Raw genomic sequence first — 16,007 nt, 5'->3', positions numbered from 1 at the left:
AAAGAGGAAATAAAGAAGATATAATGACCAGAAATCCAAAAATTAAAGAGAATCAGAAGAGAAGAAATAAAAATGGAAACCAATCTAATACAGTAGTTAAGGGTATCGGTTCTTCTAAACATTCCCAAATCTCTCTTTGGCTGGTCTTTGACTAGCAGTTTAAAAATATTTTTCCTCTTTTTGGTAACACCTAATTCAACTCAATTTTTTCCATGACTGGATAGCCAGTTTTCAGGGCAACAAAAAAATACAAAAAAAAAAAAAAAGCCAGCAGGGAAGGATTCATACAAGAGAATAGAAATACATAGCAAGGCAAAGTTGGCTCATCCTGCCTTCTCTAGCTTTAATTTTTTAAAAAAGAAAAATCCTACAAGTAAGTGACTGTTTATGAAGCGACATAAGTGTATAAGCAATACAAGTGAGAAGTAATAATAGCAATTTTCCAAATACCATTTCAGGATTGTATTATTTATTCTATCTCTTTATATATTTCAGTGTATTATTCTGTTTCTTTCTAGATCTGCTAAGACAACAACAAATTAGATGCCACAATATAGGAGGCAGAGGAGCAAGAGAAAAACAACCACCCGGAACCCTGGTTATCAGCTAGGAAACCCAAAGGTGACGTTATCTGGCTTTACTCTCACTCATCCCAAGGAACACTTGCTGACACGGTTTAATCCTAAAGGGCAGAGGAAGGGGAGAAGCCAGGAACCTGGCTTCCTGCAGATTATCTGCATCCGAATGAAACAGGAAAGCCTCTGCATCTTCTCCAGATAATCAGGATGCGATCAAATCACAAGATGGCCCTGAAACACTGCTTCCCCTGGCATTTCATGGACACAAGTGAACATTTATCTCACTAGTAAAGACCCATGGACTCTAAGGAAGGGAAAAGGGAAATAATATCAACAAAGGAGAAGAATAAAGAAAACAATGCCAGGAGGAAATCCGTTGCTGCTTCAGGGGAGAAGGCCAAAGCAACCCACTACATCTCCAAGGACTTTCTGTGAGAGATCACGCATTGACACAGAGAATTAATAGTATTTACACATGGGTTCTCAGGAATTATTACGTGATGATAAGATGTCCAAACTCTAGCATTCTAAGAATTCATGTGAATGCATTTTCCAGGAAAAAAAAAATTCCTTAAATAGTTCCTTTTAAATAACAGGTTAAAGATGTCCTATAGGATATATATCATGTATAAAGAAAAATTTTATTCTCCCATAAATTCAAAGGAACTCTTCACCTACAGACATTTAAAGGTCACGTGTTTATTTTGATTTTGTGTAAAATAAATCATAACCTAGAATAAGTTATTTCCTTATTCACATGACAATGAGTTGTTTCCTTATTCATATGAGAAGAGCAGTTTTTTGTGTTGTTTTTTTTTTTTAAGGCTAACAGTAGGTAGAAAAGTACCTCAATTCAAATTCTGTTGACCTTAAAATTAGAAAATTAATTAACCTTAATTTTCTTCCCCACTAAATATTCTATCTGAGACCATCAACTAGACTCCTTCAATATTTCCTTCAAGGAGTCATTTTCTGACTAGTTTATTGAACTGTCTGTGGCAGTGAATACAAAAGAATTTGCCGAGATTATAACTGATGACATGTCTACATGTGCAAAAATCAGGAACAGTGATAAAGCAAGTGGGGAAAATAACACACACAAAGTAAGCTGCATGCTGAAGGACTAAGATCTCATCGGCCTGGAATAAGACTCCCAGGGGTGAACCTGGGGTCCCATTTAGAGAAGTGATGGCCATGGGTGTGCACACCCCACCTGCAGAGCAGACTGATGTCCTTCTGCGTTCTCACCAGATTTCACCTGGTCATGATGCCCTGGCCACCCCTCCCCTCAAAATCAACCACAGAAGGACACGTGAACCCCAGCGGTCAGAGGACTTGATAACTGAAGATGTCATACATACCAGGGAAGACCGGCTCCAGGTGGGCTGGCGTCTGATAGGGGGTGGAGAATTGGATTGTCTATACGAAAAGTTGAAAAAAATGAGGATGGTTATTCTTATTTACCATGTATAAGATGACCTGATAGATGAGAGAAGGAGAAGAGGGGAAAGTAGACAAAATGGGTTAAGAATCACAGTAGAACAGGGACTTCCCTGGTGGTACAGTGGGTAAGAACCCGCCTCCCAGTGCAGGAGACACAGGGTCAATCCCTGGTCCAGGAAGATTCCACATGCCAAGGAGCAACAAAGCTTGTACACCACAACTACTGAGCCCTCGTTTTGGAGCCCTCAAGCTACAACTACTGAGCCGAGTGTCACAACTACTGAAGCCCGTGCACCTGGAGCCTGTGCTCTGCAAAAGGAGAAGCCACCACAAACAGAAGCCTGTGCATTGCAACGAAGAGTAGCCCCCAGATTGCCGCAGGTAGAGAAAGCCTGAGAGCAGCAAAGAAGATCCAGCCAACCTACATATCAAATAAATAAGAATTATGGTAAAACAAAAATATTTTCTATATCTGGTTGGTGAAGCCAAGACAATTTTAATTTCCTTTTTTGTTCTTGTTTTATTTGCAAAATGTTTGGAATAAATGATATTTTCCAATGTTTTACAAAGTAATATGAAAAGAATGAGGCTTCTTTCTAAAGATGAATTTCAAGGGAAATAAAAATCAAAGACCATCTTTTAGAGGTCAGAGAACAGAGACCTCTGGAGAAGGATACTGCTCAGATGACGCTGATTTCATAAACTCCAGAGACCTATCCCAAGCCTTCATGTAGCCCATGGTGAGACTCTAAAACTGCATACAGAGTTTACTGTCTATGTAGGGGATGAGGGTGTTTTTAGAGAGTCCCAGTTTTCATCAGATATGAGAATAGGAACCTCCCATACCTGGTTAGGAAGAAGAAAGGAATGGTTATTACAGAAGTACAAAGGAGGACAGAGTTTCCTTAATTTTCAATCTAATACGTGATGCTCACTTGTATAAGAAGAAAAGGACACAAAAGAAATACAAATACTCAGAAAGTTTTATAATAAAGCCACTTGCTAAGATATGGTCAAACAAGAAGACTATAGTGATATTTACTTCTCAAAATAGTTTTCTTCTTAAACCCACCCTATGGAAGTCAACTATAGAATTCTTGTTAATTCAAAGACATCTCAACAAATAAAAGGCAGTAGCAGAAAATTGCAAAGATGTGACCTAGAGGGAATCTGTTCAAAAGAATGGGGTGTGTGTGTGAGCATGCAAAGGAATGATGTGTATGCACAAAAGAATGGGGTGTGTGTGTGTATGTGTGCGTGTGCATGCGTGCGTGCAAAAGAATGGGGTGTGTGTGCAAAAGAATGGGGTGTGAGTGCAAAAGAATGGGGTGTGAGTGCAAAAGAATGGGGTGTGTGTGTATGTGTGCGTGTACATGCAAAAGATGGGGTGTGTGTGCAAAAGAATGGGGTGTGTGTGTATGTGTGCGTGTGCATGTGTGTGTGCAAAAGAATGGGGTGTGAGTGTAAAAGAATGGGGTGTGTGTGTGCACATACACAAAAGAATGGTGTGTGTGTGTGCACGCGTGCAAAAGAATGGGGTTTGTGCATGCACGAGAACATGTGTATGCAATGTGCATTTATAACATAGACATGGCTGTTTAAATTGCTGCTCCTGAATCAGTGCTCTTCTGTTTACGTTTGCACACTTTGTTTGCAGACCTGATAGAGTCATCCTTTGATATCCAAGGAGGAGTGGTTCCAGGACCCCTCAGATACCAAAATCCACTGATGCTTTTGTGTAAAATGGCATAGGATTTGCATATAACCAATGTACATCCTCCCACACACTTTAAATCATCTCAGGCTACTAATAATACCTAATATAATGTAAACAGCTGCCAGTACAAAGGAAATTCAAGCTTTGCTTTTTGGAACTTTCTGGAATTTTTAAAAAATATTTTGATCCACAGTTGGTGGACTCTACGGATGTGAAACCACAGATACAGAGGGCTGACTGACTGTACTATCAAATATACTTTCAGACTCCAAGAGTGACCAGTGGCAGAGACTGGCTTAAAAGAGTCTCCATCATGTAGGGAAAAAAGTCTGCCAGGACCTGATCCTCCAGTTTTAAAGCAGTGCCTTCTACAGCAGGATCTGCTCTAGGACAGCGTTTTCACACTCTTGGATGTGTCCACTGGGGAAGCGGGAAAGCAGTTCTTCTCTTGCATTTACATCCCTGAAGTTCTTTGAAACAAAATTAAGCACCTTGGGCGCCCCAACTGCTGAGGTACTCTGCTGAGGAATGTCTTTTGAAGGCAACCAGAGGAAATTCAATGATAGCATGAGCCAGACACACTCTATCCAAGGTCAGGTCACGGTTAAGTTCTCTCATCAAACTCTCTTTATCATCCCCATTTCCAAATTAAATTGAAAACACACACATGGATTTGTGACATCTATTAGTGTCTTCCAAGTCTTCCTCTAATTACCCTGGCCTCTCATTTACAGGCGGGTGACTTGACCCAGAAGCACATGCAGGGTTAGCCAACTGTGTGAGTGCCACGGGGCTGAGGATGACAGCAGCTTCTTCTCTTTCAAGTTGGCTCATCACTCCGCTACACGCTTCTGAACACACGCTACATCTGACACGAAGGGGCGCCCTGGCAAATTGGGAACCGCTCGGCTCCTCCAAACTCAAGGCGGAGGTTGGAAAGGCACTGATGTTGGCCACTCCGTCCAGGAAGTCAAGCATTCACAGTCAATTTGCAAATCATTTCCCCCTAGGCATATAGGCGACACCAGACGGTCTTCATCATTAAAGCTCTTTCCCTCCCGCCTGGCTTCAGCTTGCCCCTTTAGCTTCTACAAGGAATGAGGCGAAAGAGTGAGCGGAAAAGGTGATCTACAATGTTCCGAAAGCGTAAGAATTTAAGCTGGAACGAGCCATCCAGGGAGCAGGTGGATGAAATGTTTACTTACTCGGTGCAGATCTTGTTTTGTTTGTAAAATTTGTGCCGCGTAGCAAACAGCCGAGATATGTACTTGGCATTCTCGATATCCTCCTTGGAAAAGAAGAAATAAACACTTGTTTGTATATGCATTTTATTACGATTCCTCTGGGCAGGGACATGTCCCTTCCTCCCTTCACGTCAGGCATAAAATAGCCGCCTGAGCCACAAACCAACATGCTGAAATTCAGCGGCGGTCACGTTGATGAAGCCCACCCAAGAATGTTAGATGATACTGCGTGCTAGAGAATCCTTTATGTCCATGAAGCTGGAGTTACACTGGTGATCTGGCGTGTCTTTACATATGCCAAACCAAGTGCTTTGCAAATCAATAAATGAATCAAGGCAGAGTGTGGCATGGATATCTAGCAGAGAGGTGCGTGAACTGCCTTGGTTCTCAAGAAGGCACTCAACTGAAAGGCAGTCACCAGTTTGCTTCAGATCAGCCTTGGGCTGTGATGGCAAAGAAAATCCAAATAAGCCAACGAAAGAAAATACCACACCATATCATCAGAGCTGACTCGTGAAGGGCATGCCAGACATTGTGATCTAGCTCAAATAAGACTGGTGGAGGAACACAAAGCTTAGAGTAAAACTCAGCTTGGAACCCTGGCATTGTGAGCATCAGGTCACCAACACCACTTGGAAATGAGTGATGGCAGCACTGGGCACGTAATGGAAAGTTATGGGTCTGTTAGACTATTTATTCTCTCATGACATGGAGACCAAGGAAAGCATATCAGGAGCTGAGAAGTCAGACCGCCAGCGGCCTTCGGGACCGTGCCTTCATTGTCTGTTTTGTTTACCGTGTGAAAGAGGGCAGTCTCCTCTTTGTTGACGAGCTCCACCAGGATAGTCGACTTGTTGTGGGTGATGTTTCCCATGTCATTCCACCTGCGCAGAAGAAACCCCACAGTGTTTGCCCAAAGACTTTCCAGACATTTATGACAGCACAGGAGGGTCATCTGCTATGACCCTGAGGCTCTGCTGAGCCTCACTTTACAAATTATGGTTTAGCTGTATTTTAAAAAGCTAAACATTTCTTTCTTTAAAGCAGAAATGGAAATAAAATGCAATATTCATCTACTTAAATAGCTACACACCACCTCAACATTGCTGTTTGATAAAGTACACTTTCCCTTATGAGCTAGGAGAAAAATATGCAAGAGACTTCTGCTGCCTAGTTTTTCATATTTTCAGATGGACAAAGTCTTTTCCATGAACCCCATTTTCAATGCTGGGAGAGCAGGTCATTTAAAAGTCATGTGTGGAGTTCCCAAGAGGTCCAGTGATTAGGAGTCCAGCCTTTCACTGCTGTGTGCCCCAGATCACTCCTGGTTGGGAACTAAGACCCCACAAGTCACATAGGGCAGCAAAAAAAAATAATAATAAATTAGGTATTTTCAGGACCTAGGCTGAAGAATTCACGGAGATTCTGTGTTGCAATGTACACTACAGATTTGATGATGCCACTTAGAAAAAATGCTGAGGGAAGGTTCAATGTGCCTACATTTTTGTGATCTAAAGACACACACAGACAAATTTCCTTCCCTTTCCTCATGGAGATCTGACCTAAAATGGGATACACAGAGAGAACCACCAGACAAGGGAAGGTAAAGCTCCTGCTTCGCATTCTATTTAGAGCCGGTTTCTAATCACCTCTTACACTACCTGCCCTTCACTCTGCTCCCCAACCTATAATTCCCTGCCCACTGCCTTTTCCTCTCCATCCTGCTTTTTTTTTTAACTTAAAAAAAATTTTTTTTGACCATGTTGTGGCAGAATGAGGGATCTTAGTCCCCCAGCCATGGATCCAACTTGCACCCCCTGTAGTAGAAGTTCAGAGTCTTAACCGCTGGACTGCCATGGAAGTCCCCTTCCATCCTGTGCTTGCTCATGCACTCCCTTCTCTGCCTGCATGATTCCTTTAAGACTCCAAAGCAGCCACCTTCTCCAGGCAGCCTTTCCTCATTCCCAACCACCTACACGCCAGGAAAGAGCCGGGTGTAGTCCTCTATCAGTCACCACATTGTATCACAGTGGTTTATGTCTGTGATCAGGTTCCTAACTAAACCAAACTCAACCACAGGACCCGTGCCTTGGGCAGAGATTCTGCCTGCTTTATCTCTGTATTCCATGGACCGAGTGCATCTGGTATAGGGCACACGCTAGATGCTTGCTGAAATAATGAGAGTAATGATGTTGCCTCCTCTCTGTATAACGGCCAGTTCTTTTATCAGCTCTCTAGGTAGACAACTTTCCCACTTTGGAGATGAGGCAATTCGGGTCAAAGGGGAGGAATCACCCTTATCCACTTGCATGCATTGGAGAAGGAAATGGCAACCCCTCCAGTGTTCTTGCCTGAAGAATCCCAGGGACGAGGGAGCCTAGTGGGCTGCCGTCTATGGGGTCGCCCAGAGTCGGACACGACTGAAGCAACTCAGCGGCAGCAGCAACCTTCCTTATCAGCATGAGTTCTATCGATGCCTTTCAGGTTTTCCTCCAATCACCCTTCTATTACACCAATGTCATCTGTGTTTATACACATCTACAGGTAGTCTGCAAGCTATCTGCTAATAGTTCCATAAGATCACATCTACATGGCCTCACAGCTACATGCTCCTTACTGAGGGTCTCAAAAGAGAAAAGATATTTGATATTCTCTGGCTCCATTCCCTCAAATAGATGGCCAAAATTCTGGATCCACTCCTCACTCCACCATATGACTTCACCTTTAGTGGCAGTTAACAGGACACTATAGTAGCAGTAAGTTCACATCTTATAAGGGTTTCAAGGCACCATGCTAAAGGAAGTGTGCTGGAAGCAGTTCCCAGGGAAACCGAACAAAACCCGTGAGGGGCTTATTATGAACAGTGAACTTTCAAACTGCTATTTTCAATTTAATCCAGAGCGCCAGAATGCAAAATCTATCTGCTTCTCTTCTCTGGACTCAAGCATTGATTTAGCTACAGAGAACTGTGTGGGACAAAAGGCCTGGATAGCTTTACCTGGGCATAAAAATGTATAGCTGCAACTCTGCCCATATTTATATATTTTGCTCAATTCGTTGCAGGTATATGAGTCCTGCAACATGTCCCAAAGTCAAAAGTGAAGTCCCTCAGTCGTGTCCGACTCGTTGCGACCCCGTGGACTGCAGCCCACCAGGCTCCTCCGTCCATGGGATCCTCCAGGCAAGATTACCGGAGTGGGTTGTCCAAAAATCAAAAAGCTTATTTTGTAGCCCCAAAGCACTCTCTCTCCACTTCTCCTTCAATAATGTCTCTATTCAAAGAGCAAAAGAAAACAAATGGACAAATATAATGGCAGGGTGGGGACCTAGGAAAACAAAAGCCAATTAGGAAGCTTTTAGTGGGAAAACTTTCTCAAAATGACCTGCAGTAACTGCTGATCCAACAAGTACACGTCTGGCCAAGAATTTACTTCCAGAAGGTTGACCATGCTCTGACTCTAAGAGCCATCTTTGATCTTCCCTGGACATGCAGCTCTGCCTATCAGATGCACATGCAGGAAAGCTGCTTTTCCTGTAAATAATAGGCCACACTGCCCTCATAAATGAAAGCAAGCATGCTGTTTTTCGGATTTTGACACTAGCATTGGATCTATGGGCATCAATACAAGGCAAACTCATGGACCTGTAACGTAGGGGACACCCTGTCACTTCCCTACGCTGCTTCCACTCCTGTTAAATGCAAAAGAAGGCTGAAGGATCAAAGTAATAAAAAAAGGACCAAGGTCTTTTCATTAATGATAACAAACATTGATTTTTCAAAACACACTTTCACAAATAGCCCTCTTTCTGTAATAGAAAAATTAGTTTGCACCTTTATAGCACATGGCATTAGGCAAAGGGCACGCTGGGCAATGGATGGAAGCCAGGTTGGATTTAATGACTGGTCATGGGTAATCTGGGCAAAGGTGATCCTGCAGGAGCCTCATGCCTAAAAAGCCCATTTCTAACCAGACTCATAGAATTTGGTTCCATGCTTCTGGTTCAGTGGGGGTTCAACTACGTACTTCTTGGAGTCAGTGGGAAGAAAGAGCATTCTCCATCCCCCACCCCCAAACAAACCCCCAGGGAAAGTGAGAGAAATTTCTCCATAACCACTTAAACCCTGCAGAGAGGGCTGATCTTATTAGAGTTGAGAAAAGCTCAACTCTTATCCACGGTCTGGCTCTTAACTCATCCGTATAACAACTTTCATACTCCGTGTGGTTTGCGAGAGCACCTCCAGGGAAAAGGAGAAAGGAGAAAAATCAGACTACCTGTAGATTACTGCTTGTCTTCCAATTCTGTTCCTCACGAAAATCCCCATAAAGAAAATGCCCAGGTGCACACTGTTTCCATGATTGTCCTGCGCAAGATCAACAAGAGATGGTTGTGATGAAAAGCATCCCAGCGGTCGGGTAGCCTCCCCACACGGACCATACCCCGTTTCTCGCCCACACGTGGAATGAATCGCAGACGGCATCCCGGCAACAAGGCAACCTGAAGGGAGGCACCCCGCTGCACCTCCTAAGAGACTACACAGATGTGTTTCCTTCTTTTATCTCAATTTGTCACATTTCCTGTTTAAGAAAGAATTTTAGGATTTTTCTCAGATTGGCTGGCAGTTTAGAGCTCTTTCATGAGCATCTATTGATATCTTTTTTAACCCTAGTTTTTGTGTTTTTTAATCAAAATTACATGTGCATACATTTTGATTATATATGCATACTACATATGTACAATGACACAGGCACATAATTTGAGGAACTGAATATTCTTTAGGTCTTGTTTAAAGCAGCAGACCCAGCCCCACCATTTCCTCTCCTTTAAAGGCATCGGCTTCTACCACTTACAGCCCTAGAGTGTGTCCATTTGCATCCACCATGCTTGGCCTTCCAATTTAGAACCTCGTGTTCCTCAGTTCTGGGATATTTCTCAAATTACTACCTTCTGTTTCCCCCTTTCACTCTCTTCAGAACTCCAGTTATTCAGATGCTGAACATCTGGGCTGGCCCTCCAATTTCATCTCCTGCCTCCCACCTTCCATAACTTCAGGGTTTTGGGTGAGACTTTTCTTTCCCTTTTAACCTATCCATTAAGTTTACCATTCCGATATCGTATTGTAGATTTCTGAGAGTTTTTTTTTTTTTTTTCTGAATGTTCTCTTTTAAAAGCAATCTGTTCCTTCAGTGAGGTAATATATAATATATATATAAATACCTATACATATATATGTAAAATCCCTGAAGCTCACAGTGTGAGGGATGGGGGAATCCTTCACCCTGCAGAATCTCTGCCTCTTTTGGGATGCTTCATTCTCATTGCACTGACCTCTGTTATTCCTATTGGGGCAACCCTGGGGTGTGTATGATCGGGTATGTATTCACACTCCAGCGTGGGAGGCTAAACACTGGCTGGGACCTTTGTGAGCACAGGAAGGGCACGTGGACTATAAGCTTCAGTGCTGGGCAATCCACTGGGCCCTGTCTGGGAGAGGCCAGGGGTCTTGTCTTCAGTCTGGTCTCTTGGTCCAGTCAGGTGCCCCAGCCTCCTGCCTGGGAAAGCATAACCCAGCTTCCAGTGTTCTTGAGAGCAGAGCGGGAGCAGGACTCAGCATCCAGTGAGCAAACCGTCACCCAGCCCCTGCTCTCACTTGGGAGGCATCCTCGTTGTGGAGTGAGGGGAGAGACACGCCCAACTCAGCCCAAGAAAGGAAAGATAAACCCCTACCTTCCTCGGAATACCCATTTAAAACACAAAGATCTCCTTCTCAAGGACCTCTTCTCAACCCACCTCCCCAAAACTTTCCATTAATGAAGGAATCTTCTCATAGAGAGAGAGAAAGGGAAAGACAACTGCTGATGGCAAAAGCTGAGCGAGAAAGAACTAGGGAGTGGGGAGAGGGCCTCAGTAATCACAAGAGGTTAAAAGCTAAGTTACATGATCAAAAAAAAGAATCTATGTGGGAAAAGAAGATGGGCAAAGTAGAGATGGGAAGAAAAAGGAAAATTCTGTGGAAAGACTTCCCTGGGGATGCTGCCAGGAGGTGGGTGCAGAGGTCTAGGGGGATGGATGGGGACGCGGGAGGGGCAGGCCATCAGCGTGGGACAACGGAAAAAACACGGACCAGACCCCCGTTAGAACAGCACACGCAGCTGGGGTTGAGGCTCCAGACCCCGTGTGACCCATTCCAGAAGCTCCCTCCCCCCATGCCCACCTGCTCTGACAGTACAGGAGCCCACGGAGGCTGCGGACGCCCCGTGTTTGTGGAGGGCGAGGGAAGACACCCCGTGTTTGTGGAGAGCGAGGGAAGACCTGTCAGGAAATGCACTGGTATTCCTGCTCCCCAATCTTGAAAAATTTTTTGAGAAATCACTCATGGGGGAAAAAAAAAACAACCCACACTAAACTGAAATGGTCATCCCTGGGACATATCCATAACATATGTTTGAAACCTTCCTTGGTCAAGAAGGACCCAACCAGCCCAGAGGGACTCCGTCACCACGGGCAGCCTGCCCTTGCTGCTTTTTCACTTACAGCCGGCTCCATCACAACCCCCATGGGTACCACCGCCCCGCCCCTCATCCTTGGGCCACCAGGAATCATGTGGTCTGTAGGTGGTCACCTGAGTCATGAACAGATATGCGGTGGGGGAGGAAAAAAAGCAGCAGCCCAGAGGAGTTACGCCCACGGGCCGTGAGTCAGCCGAGCCCGTCTGCCCACTCGGAGTAGCTCTGGTAGCTCCCTGTACTTTTCCCACTAAAGGACAGACTCAAAAATGCATCTGAACCCAGCACCGCGGATTTCAACGCTGTCTTCACTGCCTCTGTTTCCCACAGTTCAGAATGACTAAAAACCACGCAAGCAAATGACCCCCACGACCAAACCTCCAACTTCCAGGGCCCGAGAAGTCGGTTTTCTAGAAGTGGAGAAAAGTTTACTCTGATTTTCCAAAATATCATGACTATATATGGGCTGCTGAAATGTAAGCGGGATGCAGATGGCTTCATAAGGCATTATTGCAAGGAAAATGGATTACAACCCTATGAAGGGCAGCCATTAGAGAAGCAAAAGAAAATTAAACAAATCTAAAAAAGAGTCATTTAGCCTTTTTTGCAAGCTGCGGCCACCCTGCTCGATTCTACTTGATACACATGGGCAGTTCTCATTAAGGCAAATTGCAAACGTGCGATGGAGGGGGAACAGAACGCTTATAAAGCAGCCAGTGGAGCCAGTTTGGAGTGAAATGTTTACGCTGAAATTGCAGGCGTCTCCCAAATTGCTGAAATGTGCCAGTTGCTTTAGGTTTCTGATAAAACTCCGTCGTTGGTAATGTGGGTCAGCAGAGAGAGGAAAATGAGTTTGGATGATGGACTCCGTTCTATAGACGGTCTTGCACCATGACCCCACCACCACACCCTCACTTCAGGAGGTGAATCTGCTGCAAAGGGTGGGATGTGCTTATAACCATTTCCTAGGCATACTTTCCAGAAAACACCAAAGGGGCTGGAAACCCACAGCAGAGGCTCTCTAGAGCCAGAGAAATAAAGTATGATTGTATCCAGGAAACGTTTCATTCTTCCTCACAAACAGTTATCACTGCATCAGCCCTAAGAAGAGAAAAGAAAAGGCCGAGGAGGAAAACTGCCGGGGAGGATCTGCATTAAGGCGCACATGACATTTGCTATGTGTCCCGCTCTAAGGTCGGCTGTGACCTTGATAACTTCTCGGCACCAGATGGACTGGTGTTGGTACTCACTCAGAACACTGTCTTACAATTGAGATAGTCTGCTAAGGACTGTGGAAAGCTTCAAAATCTCTCCATTAACAAAGAAGGGTTTGCTTTCACTAGAGTAAATTGGTGCTAACTAATGCCATGTAGAAATGAGAAAGCCAAGCCTTCTGGTTCTCTGCTCTCAAGCAACACTGGTTTTCCAAATGCCTGTGCTGTTCTGAGACAGCTGAAGCAAGGACAGTGGGTGCTACCTTCACAGGGAAGATCTCCTGTCCAAATCCATCCAAGCGTTCCACCTCGTTGATGTACATAAGCTCGGCTTCTGCTGGCAGGATTCCACTAAAACCAAAAGAGCATCGAAGGAGGAAACGGTTAAGGGCAATAAAATCAGTGGAAGGCCCGACCCTCCTGGTGGCAAATTCCAGAATCGTGGCTTTAGTTCTGAGAAAAGCCATCATCACCCAACTGTGGGCACGGTGCATTGCTAAGTAATTCATTAACATTTCCCCCAGTAACCTTTCACTCAACAGGGAATAAGAGGAAGGCAAAGCATTTAATTGAGAGCCACAGCCCTATGAACATGGATTATGCCAGACATCCTGGTGAATAATGCTGACCACTGTGGCGGGGTGGGGGGGGTGGAAAATAGTATTTTTCTCCAACCTGGGAAAAAAGATCTCCGCTGTTAAGAAAAAAAGAAGGAAAAAAGGAAGAAAGGAAAAAGATTATAAGGATGATAATTTGGGAGCCAAGTAACCAAGTTAGGAGAATCCAGGACTGCTGCACATATCCTCTGAGGTTGGAAGTGGTGGTGGTTTAGTTGGAAGGGAAGCTGTTTATTTTTTATTCATCCCAAAGAGCTCCAAGCAGCCCTGAGCAAGCTCTCAGTGATGACTTGAATCTCACCATTTTTCTCCTTGACCTTGACTTTCCCACCCAAAGTAGCTCTTGAGGTCTACACTCAGCACAAGCAGCCCCAGGCTTCCCAAGTCGGGCAGCAGAGTTTTAGGAAGGTCACAGAGAGGAATTCCTCTGGCCAACCGCTCCGCATCAGTGTGGGTCTACTGGTGTTGAAGAACAGGGGAAAGGCGGGATGGAAGGGGGAGAAAGGAAAAAAAAAAGGGAAGAGAGAAAAAAGAAAGGGGAGTAGGGGCAGGGAGCACAGTTTTCCAATCTACATGCACTCTCAGAACAGAGCTGAGTCACTTGCTACAAGAAAAAGAACTGTGGGGACTCGGGGTGGGGGCCACCCCCTCCTGTCTCAGACAGGCCAGCAGGCAGCCCCGCCTCACCTGTGGGCTTTGCGCTCCTGGGCCACCTTCTGTGTCAGTTCCTCCAGAACAGCTTCTTCCAGAGCCAAATCCTGTCAAAATGGAAAGCAGTTCAGGTGCCTTGCAATTTTGCTCATGAGCCTTGACGTGCTCCTTTTTTCTAAAAATGCCCCTGACCCGCCTCACTCCCTCAACCTCCCTTTACTCCTCTGCAATTCCTTTTTCTTTTAAAGTTAATTTTTACTGGAGTAGAGTGGCCTTACAATGTTGTGTTAGTTTCTGCTGGACAGCAAAGCAGGTCAGCTTTAAAGTGTTAAAGTGGTAGTTGCTCAGTCGTGTCTGACTCTTGGTAGTCCATGGACTGTAGCCCGCCAGCCTCCTCTGTCCATAGGGTTTCCCAGGCAGGAACACTGGAGTGGGTAGCCATTCCCTTCTCCAGGGGATCTTCCCAACCCAGGGATCGAACCTGGGTCTCCTGCATTGCAAGCGGATTCTTTACCAGCTGAGCTACTATGGAAACCCAAATCAGCTTTATGTATACAGATACCCCGGAGAAGGCAATGGGACCCCATTCCAGTACTCTTTTCTGGAAAATCCCATGGATGGAGGAGCCTGGTAGGCTGCAGTCCATGGGGTCGCTGAGGGTCGGACACAACTGTCTTCACTTTCACTTTTCACTTTCATGCATTGGAGGAGGAACTGGCAACTCACTCTAGGGTTCTTGCCTGGAGAATCCCAGGGATGGGGGAGCCTGGTGAGCTGCCATCTATGGGATCGCACAGAGTCGGACACGACTGAAGCAACTTAGCAGCAGCAGTCGCAGCATACAGGTACCCCCTCTTGTTTGGATTTTCATCCCACTGAGGTCACCACAGAGCGTGAGCAGAGGTCCCTGTGCTATGCAGCAGGTCCTCACTAGTCACCTGCTTTATATACTGTAGTGTGCATACGTCAATCCCACTCTCCCAATTCATCCCACCCCCTTCTCCCTGCTTGGTGTCCATATATGTGTTCTCTACGTCTATGTCTCTATTTCTGTTTTGCTCCTTTTATTCCTTTGAATTACACGTTGTCAGTTTTAGAACAGAGGTTCACGTTCACTTTTGTAACAGGGCTCTGCATTATAACTTAGGCTACTCCGAGGCATATTTGGGGTTGTCACCTAAACTCTGGAGGGCCTTAGTTCTTTTTCATTTTGCTTCTTCTTCCCTATCTGCCTGCCTCTCAGATTTTTATTTAAAATGCTTTGTAAGGGACTTCCCTGGTAGTCCAATGGTTAGGACCCAACACTTCCAATGTAGGGGCCATGGGTCTGACCCCTACTCGGGGAACTAAGATCCTGCATGCCACCTGGCATGGCCAAAAAAAAAAAAAAAGCTTTGTAAGTGCCTCCCCATTTTTAAGAAAAATGTGAGGATATACAGGCAAATGAGTTTCCAGGCCACCATCCTCTCAAAAGTTAGCCCAGGAAGGGACAGTGCCTGACCTTCTTATCCACTGGCCCAATCCCAGCAAACTAATTCAGAGCCACTTTAGGCAAAGCAGGCTCATTCAGAGGCTACTTGGCAGGGCCTTGGGAGCAAAAGAGGCCACGACAGCTAAACTACCTCAAGGGAGCTCCGGAATATAATAGCTGGGGAGCTAACCAGCTGACGTCTTGACCAGATAAACCCCAGGCCCCTGGACCAGTGTTGCGCCAGCTCCCGTGGGAGTAGAGTCAACTGGACACAGGGCTTCTCAATTCCTCTTCTAGGACAGTGTGAGTATTTACAGAGCTTGTTACACCTACTGGGAAAGTGAGATGGAGTCTGGAGGAATAAATCCAAGATGGGGAGACCAGTCAGTTCCTGAGACACTGACAGGCGTGGTGATTCTAAAGCTTATCCTGTGGGTGGCTCCCGCCAGGAACCCTGCTGCCTCTGCCCTTCCTGGGCAGCAGCCTGGAAAGTTCTATCCTCCTCTGAGCCCCAGCGGAGGGCTGTTTGAGCTGTGCGTCCCAGGGAGGCCCTCCGAGGCTCATCA

At 45.3% G+C, this 16,007-nt stretch overlaps 1 protein-coding gene across 2 annotated transcripts in view; it reads right to left on the bottom strand.

Annotated features, from left to right (window-relative positions):
* Positions 1–16,007, bottom strand: part of PTPN14 (protein tyrosine phosphatase non-receptor type 14) — a 190,219-nt gene that overhangs the window by 28,944 nt on the left and 145,268 nt on the right. For both annotated transcript variants that reach the window (XM_019976219.2, XM_070768587.1), the window contains exons 6-11: positions 14,007–14,077; positions 12,966–13,053; positions 9,257–9,345; positions 5,779–5,866; positions 4,944–5,026; positions 1,940–1,997 (exon numbers count right to left, since the gene is read on the bottom strand). In XM_019976219.2, coding sequence (XP_019831778.2) covers positions 1,940–1,997; positions 4,944–5,026; positions 5,779–5,866; positions 9,257–9,345; positions 12,966–13,053; positions 14,007–14,077 — 477 coding nt within the window. The remainder of the gene's footprint in view (positions 1–1,939; positions 1,998–4,943; positions 5,027–5,778; positions 5,867–9,256; positions 9,346–12,965; positions 13,054–14,006; positions 14,078–16,007) is intronic.

Source organism: Bos indicus, chromosome 16 (assembly GCF_029378745.1).
Source record: "Bos indicus isolate NIAB-ARS_2022 breed Sahiwal x Tharparkar chromosome 16, NIAB-ARS_B.indTharparkar_mat_pri_1.0, whole genome shotgun sequence".
NCBI lineage: Eukaryota > Metazoa > Chordata > Mammalia > Artiodactyla > Bovidae > Bos > Bos indicus.
The sequence above is the reverse complement of the archived record's forward strand: the minus strand, read 5'-3'. Positions and strand labels throughout refer to the sequence as shown.